General features: G+C 44.7%; 1 protein-coding gene across 1 annotated transcript in view; it reads left to right on the top strand.

The window, feature by feature from the left end:
• tspan9a (tetraspanin 9a) overlaps positions 1-13,642 on the top strand; it is a 63,695-nt gene extending 50,053 nt beyond the window's left edge. Inside the window, exons 4-7 of the mRNA XM_071526457.1 lie at positions 8,891-8,992; positions 9,457-9,588; positions 10,803-10,886; positions 13,571-13,642. Of these exons, the coding sequence (XP_071382558.1) occupies positions 8,891-8,992; positions 9,457-9,588; positions 10,803-10,886; positions 13,571-13,642 (390 nt within the window). The remainder of the gene's footprint in view (positions 1-8,890; positions 8,993-9,456; positions 9,589-10,802; positions 10,887-13,570) is intronic.
• The last annotated feature ends 500 nt before the right edge of the window (positions 13,643-14,142 follow it).

Below are 14,142 nucleotides of genomic sequence, written 5' to 3'. Positions count from 1 at the left end.
CGGATTAATATGAGTCCGCATTAGTCCGTGTTAGGGCTTTAGCTGGGGAGAATTGTCTCATCCACACCAGCTCCAGCGAATAGCCATCATGTTTTATGTTCCTCCCATCTCCCCAAATAACGGCATGTTTATCCTAGCTTAGACGTAATTGGAGATGAAACCATGATAATGCTGATCACTTCAAAATATATCTTCCTTTATTGGTCTTCAAATGTCATTCCAGTGCGAGGCCATTACAGCAAATTTCACGTTATTGGAGTTGACATTTTCAGACTGCCGCCAAAGGAGTAGTGCATACTTTAGGAAAATGTGTGATGCTAATATATTATTCAGGTGGTATTATATGTTAAGGAATATCAGGAGATTAGATGAAGGGCGATCGGTATCCATCACGCAGGGCCTTCAGATAACGCTTTCTTTTTTCTTCCCGGCTTGTTTCTCGCCAGTGAAATCTAGTATGCCGTGTGAGGCTCCCCCCATCTTCTGCTGCAGGCTGTGATCAGAGGAATCACTAATTCACTTCTCCTATTTGATCCTCTAATCACAAGGCATTTATTAACAAGTGTGGAAGATATACAGCACTTGGCAGCTTTTAAAAGTGTATTGACAGAGGCCTGCAAAATAGATATTTTAGTCTTTCAAACAGGTCATCATTAAGTCATGAGTGATGCCTCTGTGAACTGTGATCCTGCCGGGTGACAAGCTGTTGACTAGATGAGGAGAAGAAACGAACATGGCTTCTTTGCTGGAGGAACACACTGTCTCACCTCTTTCATTCTCTCTCTCTCTCTCTCTCTCTCTCCCTCCCTCCCTCCCTCCCTCTCTCTCTCTGTGTCTTAATAAAGCAGAGAACAGACTCGGGCTGTGTTTCCCAAAAGCATCGTAAGGCCTAAGATGTCCGTAAAGTACATTGTAAGAAGCATCTTAAAGTTGCGGCGGGTTTCCCAAAAGCATCTTAACTAACGATGCTCTTAAAACCCCGTTGTAGATTAAGAGTCCTCCTGACCACTCGTAGACCACTAAAAATGTCTCAAGGACGAAGAGAAGCATCACTACCACGAGGCTTCCACTTGCAGCTTTATGTATTTTGACTGCCAGTGCTGATTGTAGTCTACAGTAAAATATGCGCACAATGTTTATAACCACAATAAAATATTTACAGAGTGGAGAAACACTAACAGAAGACAACAAAAAAGACATGAAATTCAGGCAGGCTATAGTTTGCAGGGCATAATTCAGGACTTTAATTGTTGCTTTGATGAACTTCAGGAATCGGGGTACGTTGGTAAAAAGTGAAATAATATACGAAATGGGTGACTTGTGGCTATTGATGCAGATAACTAAACCGCAGGGATTGTTGAACTGAGGAAGAAAAAAAGCGTATGTGTGTGAATGACTTGGCAGCATCCTTCAATAATAATAATAGACTTAGAATGCCTGAGTCCAAGGCTTACTCATTTATTGTGTTTTGCCTGGTAGGTGAATACAGTGTTGTCACATCACCACCTCCTCTGTGATTGGCTTTATTTTGTAAGTGTAACCCACCATCGTAACCCAAACGGCACAAAATGTTATTTTGTGTATTTTCAAGGTTTTTACAGTAAGCCTAAACCAACTAAGCATTTCAGAGCTGCACAGTGCAACAAACTGAAGGCCCTACATTTACACATGCCATCAAAAGTGGTTTCTCAACCAGTAGAGCGCGTACCATTATGGCTGAGTCCTAATCACAGCGGCACGGGTTCAAATCCTGTACCCTTTGTTGCATGTCATCCCCTCTCTCCGACCTGTCTTTCCTGTCTCCCTCTACTGTGACTCTAATAAAGCAGAAATGCCAAAAAAATTTAATCTTTGAAAAAGTGGTTTCCAGACCCCAATGTGATGCTGTCTGTCATCCAAATTCTCCCCAACACCTTCCTCCTCTGTGCTGCGATAGAAACGTAAAGAATTGGACCAAAGATGCACTTAAGGTGCAACACTCTTAGCTTAAGTACAACCCTCCTACCTTAGGTGCTGTTTTGGGCAATGCTTGTAAAAAATCTACGAACCTTCTTAAAATCGCTCCTAGGAAACCTCCGTAACCTTCGTACTAAGAGTAATTGTTATTGGGAAACGCAGCCCTGGTCAGGAAGTAGTTCCTTTATTTGTTTCACTGTTAAGGGCACAAAATATTATGAGTAATATTCATGCTTTTATACAACAGTGCTGCTATAATGAAGTGATTTGTTCTCTAGTAGATGATTATTTAATTTCTGGCATTGTTTTTAGATGAGATTTTTTTGCTGTGGTGAAACTGTATTTTTCTACAATACTCTGGCACTTTTCAATTACTATTATTGAATGTGAAGATCTTGTGAACTAAATAAAGTAAAAAAAAAATATCTCCCTCTCTCTCTCTCTCTCATCCCTCTCTCCCTCTTTCTCTCTCTCTCTCTCCCTCTCTCTCTCTCTCTCTCACTTCTACCCTCAGCCTAGAACAGTCTTGCCTCCAGGTATGGCTTAGATCGGCGTACCTCCCTCCCTCTTTAGCCCAGTGGTGTTAAGCTCTCTGATTAAATGCAGTGTAGAGGCAGTAGTATAATAAAGGCCGGGTCTGCAGTTAGCAACCAGCTGACTACAGCAGATGGCTGGGCCACAGACCAGATTACAGCCATCCGTCTTTAGCGCTGTGACCTCATTGTGCCGCAGTCGACCCACCGACACACTGGGCCGAACACCGATGAAGGTTTATTAGCCCGGAATGAGGAATCAGAACTCTGGCACGGAAACACTAGAGCAAGTGTTTAGGAAGAAAGGGAGGGGGGAAAAGGAAAGGATGGAGGGAGAGCAGGTCGACACGGGTGGCAGAAGAAGGGAGGTGAGATATGGCAGCAAGGAAGGGAGGGGAGGGGGATGTGTTCAGGAGGGAAGGAGGTAGAGAGGAGAGAGAGGGAGGAAGTGCATGGAAAGAGTGGTGTGGTGTGGTGTGAACAGGAGGAGGAAAGGTGGGAAGAAGGGAACGGATGAGAGAAAAGACAAGGTGAAGTGTGAGTGTAAAGCCTAGATCACACTACAAGACTGTTATACAAAACAAATCTGGCCCAACGAGAGCAGTTCAGGCTGAACGACCGCTCTGCTGGCTGTACATTGTATAGCAACTTACCAAGAGTGGAGTTGGGAGTCTTGCTGATGTAAACTATCTACATGAGTTGGTGTTGTTTTTCTTTTCTGGTTCATTTTCTTTTTCTTCCCACACACTTCTGAACTGCCATTGGTTGTTGCCAGTTTTACTCTGAGATTTCAGTCTCTGTGAGTTTTGTACCTGACCAGCTCGGTCCCACAAATCAAACATGTTTGAAAAATTTGTGTCTGGCCAAACGGCCAGAGTCGGCAGTTGAGCCTTGATTCCGGATTCGCCTAGTGTGACCTAGTCTTAATGGGGTACGTAGGAAGAGTTTTAGTGAGTGAATCAGGGAGAGATAATAAAAGGGCAAGGATGAAATGAAGGAGGTAGGAAGGTTGGTGTAATGAGAAAGGGGGCAGGGAAGGAGGGAAGGCTATGCCACTTCCCCGATGTATCTCACTGGTAGAACATCAAAACAGCAGCACTGACATCTGACACTTCTAGCCACGTCTCGCACTCCTGCACAGGGAGAATTATGTTAGATCCCCGGCCATGCTTTATTTCTCCAACACCAATTACAGAGTGGGAGTGGAGGTTCTCCACTCGCTCTGTCCAGTGCCCAGGCCTTAGGCTACCCAACACCGGCCTGTGGAGCTGCTGGCCGAATAAAGGATCCTGTCTAATGATCTGTTGTTTGGGACCTCTGGCTCTGAGGCTGTTTCTCTCCAGAACATTTTGAACTGCTATTAGCTAATCCTCTTATACAGAGCAATGCAATAGAATACTGTCAGCTTCAATTCCTAGTGTCCTTGGGTCAAAGGGTCAAAGGGTGCGAGGATCAGAGAGCCGTAGTACCCTGACAATAACCCTGTGACCCTAGAATGATCATGTAAGAGAGCTGACACAGTATGAATACCAAAATAAGAGCTGAGGAAAGAGGTAAAAGGAATATTTTCTTCTAGATGAGAGTAAATTAGAGCGTGTAAGAGAGGACGATTCAGTGGGGAGAGGGTGACCTGAGGTACTTCTTGAAGAGATGGGTTTTTTAGCCTATGGCAGGAGATGGGATGTGACTGTCTGACTGGAGTATATCACTCTGTGAGTTGCTGTCTTAATCAATTGTTGCACAGCTCACAGAGGGACCAGCAGTGATCATATTAAATAAATAAAAAAATGTTTGGTTCTTCCATTCAAGGTGCTTTGGTAACAGGGTACACTCTTGTAGAAATGTACATTGTTTGGGGATTTTTTTTTTATTTGTATTTTTTTTGTGGAAACTACAGTTTTGGTTTCTGTAGTTATTTAAGAATTCATAGAATATCAGCTATGTTTGATGAGCGAAGATGGGAGGGGTGAAGCTGGGGTGAGTAGAACGGGGAATAGAAATTGGATGTGAAGATGACAGAGGGGGCACATCAGAGAGAAGAAGAGGAGAAGAGGGAAGAGAAGATAAGATGAGAGCGTTCTGCATAGTGGGAATACAGTCTGTCTGGAGTCCTCTCTTCCAAGGCTCAGCTTGGGTCCCTCTGCATTGCTGTCCATCTCCCATTATGCAGGTGGCGTGACTGTGCAGTGGGCAGGTAGTCATGTCATGCTGTGTGCTGACATGTATGTGTAGAGAACATGCCCTGTTGTTCTACGGAACAGGTAGGCCTGCAAGGAAGGAAGGGAGATTTAAGGAAATAGATTTTGAAGGGAGGAGCTGCATGGCATTATATGCTTTTCTTTGACCAAATCCTTGGTTATCCTTCAGTGATGCATGCCTCCTAGGTAGCTCTAAGCTCTATTGGCCTGTCAGTATAGGCTGGAGACGGCAGACTAGTCACAAATTCAATTTCAGTATCTGGCTATGTTTTTTTTTTTTTTATGTCTGCATTTATCTTATTTCACAGATAGGGCTGGTATTTTTTTGTACTGGGCCTCTTTTTCAAATTGGTAATGTGCTCAGTGAACCAAGTGCCGAGACTATTGCTGTTTTTCAATGTAACTGTACTGCAGAGACAACTGATTTATTTGGAATTAAGAATTGTAATAGCGTTTTGAAGATTGCAATTGCTCAAGGCGATAAATTGCAGTTTGGTAAAAGTGAATAAATTGCAGACACAATACGATTAGCTCTCTCGTACGACCATCATACCAAATTAATAGGCAGCACAGGCTTGTGTTTAGCGAGGAACTCCAGACGCCTCTTAGCATTCACCTAATCTCCGAGAAGCCAGTTAGCCGACTGTCTTCAGAGGTGAAACTAAAGAGAAAAAAGCTAGAAGAAATACAAGGGAATCGGTGCTGAGGTCAGTCCCTCCCTCATCCCTCCATGGCAGAATTTACGCCGCCGGCTCCTGTCTCAGTTTGTCACCTACCTGGCACAGATCTGACCTTTGCCACCTAAACGGGAAAAATTAGATTCCTCGCGCGTTTTCGCATTAAAGACGCCAGTGAGCAGATCAGATCTGTTTCACATAGTTGCCCGAAATGAGTTTGGAGCTGTCAGTTGCGTCTAGGCTGTTTCCTCAGGTCATTAGTAGGCAGTGTGGCTCTTCTGTGTAGCAGTCTGTGTCTGCTCACTGACAGGACCCAGTGTACCAGGTCCCCCAGGTATAGATGTCACCAAGCCTAGGACCCATATCTGACAGCAACCCATGGCATCGCCTCTGGTCTCCCTATTCCGGAATTATTAACTAGTCCCTGTGCTGGGAGCAGGCTTTACATGAAAGGAAGGTATCACGCTCAGGAGTGTTTGGGAAGACGGGGGAGAGGAAAAGTTAGAAAGTTGCCTAATCGTATGTGTATTGTTCGAAGCATAGAATAAAATAAATACAATAATTTGAAAACCTGCATAGGTCTGGATGCAGGACTAGCTTTTCTTTGCGGTTGTGTCGTTTTATGACTGGCTGGACCTGCCGGATCATTACAGCTTCCTAAGTGACAAACAGACAGGTGCAGAGAGACAATCCACCGCCCACTCTCTTCTCCCTGTTTGCACATAGTGACAGAAAGCAAACACTCAGCTGGGTGGAAAGCATGGCTCCCAGCCTGCCCTTCTGCCCTGTCATCCCATGTATCTGTATCTCTCTCCATCCGCCCCCCTCCATCCCCCATCAGCTGATGGCCGAGCAGAACCCTCCTAGATTTCTGTGACGAATGCGCTGTCCCGTATTGCTGAGCGCCAACTCGGTCTGACCCGGAGGAAACCGCGAGTGTTATCTGTGTAATGAGAAGTACGAGGTGCGTCTCAAGACTTTGTCAATACGCCACACATGAGATATTTTGTCGATGCCTCACAGCGGCTTTCGGAGGAAACTTATCACAAAGTGTAGCCTCTGTCTGTCATTTATGAACAATTTCCAGTACCAGCAACATGGGCTTCAATCAAGAAGTTAGTTTTCTTTATCAGAAAAATAGGCTAATGCAACAAAGATGTGTGTGTATCTGTGCCTTTTGCGAGGGGAAAATGGGTCAGAGTGTTGCATGATCAAATCTCTGTTTGTTCTGCAGTCATTTGTCTGCCTCTCGTTAGTGGTAAATCTAGATCATTAGGTTTCATTTCAGGCTGTAACAAAGACTTCCACACATGAAATGGAAGATGGTTCAGAGACTTATTGGAGATTCAGAAGATGATTTTTTTTTTGGAAGGGGGCCCCCGTTCTCTAGTCACTGTGCAACTGCGAGAAGTAAGTAATGAGCGAGCCAGCATCACATAGCCCAGATAGAGAGAAGATAGAGAGGATGGAAACGAACTAAGAGACAGAGATTGATGATGCTGCTCTTCATCTCATTTTCCCCGCGCAAGGACAGATATGATGGGGCCTGCAGCCCGAGGTGCAATACGCAGATAGGCTCCTCCGCATCAGCAAAGACACGAGACAGGAGAATGTGATTTGAAATCTCACTAATCATATTTCAAAGGTTTTGGAGGGGTTTCTGGGTTTTTTTTTTAAAATGGGTTATGCATGATTAATGATCAGTAAAGCACTTTATTGCTAGGGAAACTTTAATTACTCATTAAAAAAAATCAGTTTGACTTTTATGTGTAATTCAGCAAATAGTTTTCTTACACATTCCAGCTTGGAAAAACTAAGGTTTGAGGCTTTTTCTTTCCACCCATAAATCGCTGAACTGCTTTAATTAAGGTGTGATCGTGCTTTCTATGTGATCAAAGTAGGATTTTGTCTGTCTCTCTCACATACAGTGTGTAGACTAAGGGTCTTTGCTGAGGTGTGAGGTCGTTAATGTCAAGTGAAATGTTACATTCCTCTGAGTTTGTATTTGCTTTACAAGAGCAGGCTGTCATTATCTATTTGGCTGCTTCGCTTACCTGGTTTTGTCAAAAAAAAAAAAAAAAAATCCAATTCTTAGTGATTTACTGAGCAGCCTACAAACAATGTTTAGCTGAACCCTAGTCCTTCCTCTCTGAGTAAAGATGAGAAATAGCTGAAAGCACCTTCTTCTGTCAGGCGATGACAGACAAGCTCCTGCTTCTCTTATTGTGTGGGGAATTTCTTCTTTTTTTTATTTTCACGCCAAACTCTGGCGCCTTAAGCTTTAAATACTAAAGCAAGTACATTCCCTTTCTTACTTCTGAAATAACTTGTATCGCTTATAAAGACACGCAGCATGGTTCTGGCAGTGAATGTCATTTTTCCAGTATAATTACCCCATATCTGAAGCGCCTCTCAATCTGTCCTGGCAGTTAGCAAAGCCCCATGGGCACGGCGGACTGTGCAAGAACTAAAGCACTGATTGTATATCTCATTAACACATCCGATGAGATATTAATCTCCATCAGACATGACACAACCCTCAGCGCATTGTTGGGGTGCAGTCAAGAGGAAAATGATTTGCCGGCTTCGCTGAAGGGCATGTTGAAGCTCTGTGTGGAGTGAAGCTCCACATGACATCTGTCAAGTCTTCAGTCGTCACACAAAAGTCACTGTAGCATGTTTTTTTTCTTTTTGTCTACCTGTAACTGAACTGTACTACTTTGCTCTCTCATTATTGGGTCCTGTTGATAAAATCGTAGGGTGTGCTGACACCGCTACCATTATTTTCTTTGTCGAAATGCAATGTCTCAGCCACATTTTGTGCTTAGAATGTTAACAAGCAGGTCACAGAACATTCACTTTGTTTCCATAACGACCAGCTGCCACCATCAGGAAATAGTATTTATGTCCAACTCTCAAACACTTAGCAGAAAGCTCCCACAACACCGCCACTGTGCTCCATACTGACACTTAATGATGAGAGTAACAAAAAGACCAACGTTCCTGCCGCTACTTTCTGCGTATTCATTCTGGTTGTTGTTAACTTTTCACTGTCAGCTGCACTGTGAAGCCCCGCCTCCTCTTTGTTGTGATTAGTCAGCTCACAAAAAAGCAATGCATCATGCAGGCTCCTGAACTCAACTTTAGAGAGGGGCGCGTTTTGTGACATTTTAACATGAAATAGCCACGAATAATAAAGGCTTTTTAACTTTATACAAAGGAAAGTGCAGAGGAGTTTTTTCTTCTTTTTCCCTCTACCTCTAGAAGGCAAAAAACTGCCAAAAAACGCAGCACCTTTCTCATTTACCTCCATGTAAAAAAAAAAACGCCGGGAGTTTGAAAAGAGCAGAATAGTGTGAATGCACTTGTACAAACACTCAAGCTTCAGCATCTCACTCCAATATGAAGGCTGTCATTAATGCTACGACCCATTGCACAATTCTCGCTGAGCCGGCCCTTAAAACGAAGGTCTCTAACCAAGGTTGTTGTTTTTTTTTGTGTGGTTTTTTTGTGTTTTTATCTGCAGGTGAGTGAGAATGCTAAGCAGGATCTGAAGGATGGGCTGGCTCTCTACAACTCAGACAACAATGTAGGCTTGCGAAACGCTTGGAACATCATCCAGGCAGAGGTAAGTGTTTGGGAACACACACACACACACAAACATACACACACAGGCCACCACACATTGCACATCTGCATATAACAGAAACATTAGCATTTAGCATTAGCACTTTAATTCACACCACCTCACAGTATGTCCTAGGGATGATGCATAAATGCATTTACGCTTGATGAGAGCATCCATTTTCCTGTAATATTGTTTTGTTTTTTTTCTCTGTGAAATATTGCGGGTTAATGTATTTCCTGGCTTCTAGCTGTAGCATTAATGGGACATTGAAAGTCCAAACTCTGTGTTGAAGTGTGCTTGTTATCCATTATTGTCGTCCTCCGGAGTGAGATAATAATTGCAATACTTATTAAAACATTTATTAAAGTTTGTTCGAGGTCTCGCTGGACTGACAGTCAGACAGCATTAACTCATCCTTTGTGTGTGTGTGTGTGTGTGTGTGTGTGTGTGTGTGTCACCCACAGTGGAAGTGCTGCGGCGTGACAGCATACACTGACTGGCACGAGGCTCTGAAGGAGAAGGTGGTTCCTGACCGCTGCTGCCAGGAGCATTACCAGGACTGTGGGCGCAACTCCACCAACATGTTCTGGAACAGGGTGAGCTGGAAAGTGACAGCGCTTTTGTTCATTAAATAGGTGTAATGATAGTTTTTGTCTTGCGTTTTTTTTACACTAGAGGGAACAGCCGTAGTCAAGTGGTCTGGTCTCCCTTGGCGAGCCTGTGACGTTTGAACATAGTTGGTTTTAGATAATAATTATGTTGACACCAGAGCTGATATTAGTGCTAGATTCACGGGGGACATCAAAATCACACATCTCATCTCTCTCATTTATTTAATCTACTGTCCATGTGCTCAGTAGCTCCTTTACAACTTAATGTGTGATTTTTGTTTAAAGAACTTAAAGCAGCTTTAAAGTTTCCCTCCTGCTCTGAATTCTGCTCACGCTGGAAACTTCCTCTTCCATCACACATGAGACAACAAGTCTCTTTTCCCAAAAACCTTGCAGCGCCTTGTTCGCGACCCCCCCCCCCCCCCCCCCCATTACAAGTCTAATCTCCTTCTTGGTCTGGCATGTGGTTTGTTAGCCAGTCCAAAGTAGGGGATTAAAAGATGTAATATAATTGCCAAAATGAGAATAGGCAGATAGTGAGCCGGCCCGTTGGGGATGCGTAGCTCTAAAAGCCTGCGTGTGTAATCCTGCCCAGAGGAGACGGCCACATATATAGTTCAGTCTCGCATGCTGCCTCATCATCCACACTCAGCAAGCGGCGCCACTGTATAGCTGAAACCGCCATATTGCTCTCACCTCACCTCTCTATACGCTGCCATTGACATTGACTGACCTGCGAATGAACCCAGGTGGGAATACCTTTAAGAGCTTAAGTGGTATTCAGTGTTTTGTTTTTTTAACCAAACGCCTTTTTCCATACGGTCCATATTTCATGCCTTTCAAGCCCTGCATGCAAAATTGATCACTCATTATAAATTCAGTTGTTTTTACACCTGCAATGTATCCATCAAGGCATCACTCTCTCTTCCAACTACAGTATATCTCTATGTACACTCTATCACACACCATTATATCATCCCATTTATTCTACTCCTCTGCTAGTTGAGTATGGTTAGAGTAGATCTATTTTCTGGCAATGCTGTGAATCGGCTACGTGGAAACTATCTTTTTCTGAGAGCCCCCCATGCTGTGAGCAACAATAACTGGCCTGATTCCTATGCTCTTTTCTTATTCTTATACCTGATAAAACGCACACTTTCTGTAGTGGTACCCTGACAAGCTGTTGCTGTCCATTTCAGGGCTGCTTTGAGAAAGTGGAGGAGTGGCTGGACGACAACAAGCACCTGCTGGGAACCATAGGCATGGTCATCTTGGTAGTACAGGTAGGAAGCTTGCTGAATTGCTTTTTATCCCTCAATCTTTTTTTTTCTCTCCCTCTCCCATTCATTTTCTTCCTTTTTTGTGCGTGGGTTTTTTTTTTTGCGTCTGCATGGCCTCTGTGCCTGTGCCATCTTCTGGTGTGAAACGGTCTCGTAATAAGGCCTCGGTGGGCGTAGTGGGCACCCACACATCTTGAAACATTGGAGCCGCTGTCTGCTGCACCCTGATCCTGTCTGGGAGAAATCAAAGCCACCTGGCCGCCTGCCTGGCAGGCTGCAGCCATGCATCAGAAACCATCAGAAGACAGGAGAGGAGGGCTACTGAATATAGACGAGAGGTATGGATTCGGAGGGAAGAAAGGCGCCGCGAGGAGAGGCGAGACAAATTCTTCTTGTGATACGCGTTCACTTTTTTGTCTTACCTGTTCATCCCTCCAGCTGCGCGGCTCAGCATTGGACTTTTTGCTGTATTTGTGACTTGCCGTCTCGTTCTGCTCCGTCCCTGGGCCAACTTTTCTCACATTTTGCTGTCTGCAGTTTTTTTCTCAGATCCGTCATACCTTTTCTCGCGCCTTGTTGCGTTCCTGGCTGCATTTTACCTTGCAATCTCACTCATTCGGCTGCTACTCTTAAAGGTTGTCTGTCTCCTGTGGGTGTGATTCCAGTGTAGCTAGAGCACATACAAAGGGATATAGCTTTATTGTGAGCATAACCCCCACCTGCTCTCATTCCAACTTCTGAGTTTCGTCCTCACCTGTCACTTAACCTCTCAATATTTCCTGTTCATTCTATGCATCAACCCCTTCACCTTTAACTCCCTCTTTCTTGCTTTCTGCTTTTCATGCTTTCAACATTCCTTCTTGCCTCTCTCTCGCTGCCCTCCCCCCGGCGTGTCGGTGACTCCGCTGCGGCTGTCGAGTCTTCGGCGTGCCAATCTGTTGCTCGCTCAGAGCCAGGTAGCTTCATTATGAAGTCTCCCTGAAGAGTTGCGTAATACACCAGAGAGGGGGAGATGGCGCCCGGGCTGCGGTTCAAAGTTCACCGCCGCACAGAGGGAGAGCCAATGTTTTGTATTGGCCAGGCTCAGACCACTATGTATTCATGAAAAGATCACATGCTCAATCCTGTCCTATTAACTGGTTCTCACACACAGCAACCCCCCCCATTTCCCCCGCCCCACACACACACACGCACACACACACACACACACACACACGCATGTATTTATTCTGACTCCCTCACTCTTCTACTTTCTCTCATACTCTCTCTCTCCTGTCAATTCTTTTCTCCTCCACACACACACACACACACACAGAATACACACATGCATAACATACGCAAATATCAGGTCTGTTTGGAGACTTAAACCTGGCTGGCATCAATTTTAATGATATCTCTCTCTCTCTCTCTCTCTCTCCCCCTCTCTCTCTCTCTCCCTCTCCCCATACACTTCTCTGAGTTAGTTGAGGGACGGGGGAGAGCGGAGAAACGGACTTTGAGCCGTCAGATTAGCAGGCTTCAAGGCAAGGTGGAAGACTTGACAGCACAGAGTATCATGAAAAGCTGATGCCCTATACGTTTTACATTGTAATCTTATAGCTAGCGACATAAAGAGCGAGGAACTGGCTTATAAATGATTTAGTAGATTAGCACAAGGCATATCAGACTTTGGCGAAAGCCCGCAAGTAGAACTTCGATAGAGAGCGCATAATGAATTCAAAAATCCCTGCACTGTTCACTATTCTATAGCTGTATGTTCACATCGGAATATGGGTTTCATAAGTAGGGTCGCATGATGGAGGTTTGCAGAGTCCTACGGGAGCGACTGTCATGCAGCAGACGGCACACACTTCAACAAAACCTCCTGTGCATGTCTCAGCCATACAGATGAGGCACATGTAGATGATGGGGTTCATGGTTGGTTTAAGAGCACTGAGACGGTCTCTGATTGGTCCTGAGTAGCGCTTCAGCGGCATATTTACCATCACGCCACGCCACTGTTTATTGTTTCCCTGACTCTGTGTTGCATTTTGATTGGCAGCAGCTTAAGGTGGTGTTTTCTTAAGAAGCGGGGTTTGACTGGAACTAATGGGGGAGAATCAGCAGCTTTCCCAGGCTAATCATATACTGAAGGGATCCCCAGTGGAGCCAGCCTCTGTTTGCAGGAAGTTGACGTTGCCTCTTTTTCATTAAAGACTATGCACTATACTTTGCAGTTTCCCTGCCATCCGGACTTTGCCAGATAATGGTTTTAGGATCAACCTTGCGACTGTGTTTGATGTGGGAGTATCAGGGGTAATGGAAACTTCAAAGAGGTAGCTGGCTACTTTGATTCGGTGGCATCTCAATTTACCTCATTGACTTAATGCGTGTGCATGCTGTACATTTTTCCATCAGCGAGATACCAACAGAGCTTGCGTTTGAAGGCCATCTGAGAAAGAGAGCGAGAGAAAGAGATGGAGAGAGAGAGAGAAATTGTGTTCTTGCTTCACTACAGGATTTATTGTGCATCCCAAACTCCACATACTAGCCCAAGGCGTCAACATCAAACAGACCACACACACACACACACACACACACACACACACACACACACACACACACACACACACACATCCATATATACATATATACAAACACAAATTCTTACATCTCCATTTACTATCTCCTTCTGTTCTCCTTCACAGCTTCTGGGCATGGCGTTCTCCATGACGCTGTTCCACCAAATCCACAGAACGGGGAAGAAGTACGACGCCTAGCCTCGGGGAAGGCACACATGGAGAGGAGCCCCACTGCCTGATGGGATAGACTCTGGATAAACACCCCTGCTTCCCCTCCCTTTTTGACCCCTTAGAGCATCCCTTGCCCCCCCCCCACCCCCAGACCTTCTGTACAGTTTCCAGCTGTGGTCCCCACTCTGTTCTGCTCTCTCCGCTGTCTCACCATCCATTTTGCCAAAGAGTAACACAACTGGAAAGAGAAAGGACATCTACTTTTGGCAAGGAAAGAAACTCCCATTGGTTGTCGCTCCTCTTTAGTACATTTCTATATTTTTTGCTTGGACTAACAACTTGCTGGAAGGAAGGATTCTGAGACAATGAACGCTTTACTAATGCCCATACCCCCCCACCTCACCCCCCCACCACCACCTCACCCCCCTCCAAGGCAAAGAGAAGATATGAAACTGATATTTACAGTTAATACTCTCGTGGAGTTTCCTTTTTTTTTTTTTTTTTTTTTTCTCCTTATGTTGATTAAT

Source organism: Centroberyx affinis, unplaced genomic scaffold (genome assembly GCF_046629955.1).
Source record: "Centroberyx affinis isolate AG114_WGS23_722 - 3 ecotype Tasmania unplaced genomic scaffold, CSIRO-AGI_Caff_v1 ptg000111l_1, whole genome shotgun sequence".
Taxonomy (NCBI): Eukaryota; Metazoa; Chordata; class Actinopteri; order Beryciformes; family Berycidae; genus Centroberyx; species Centroberyx affinis.
Note: the sequence above shows the minus strand (reverse complement) of the source record. Positions and strands in the feature narration are given on the sequence as shown.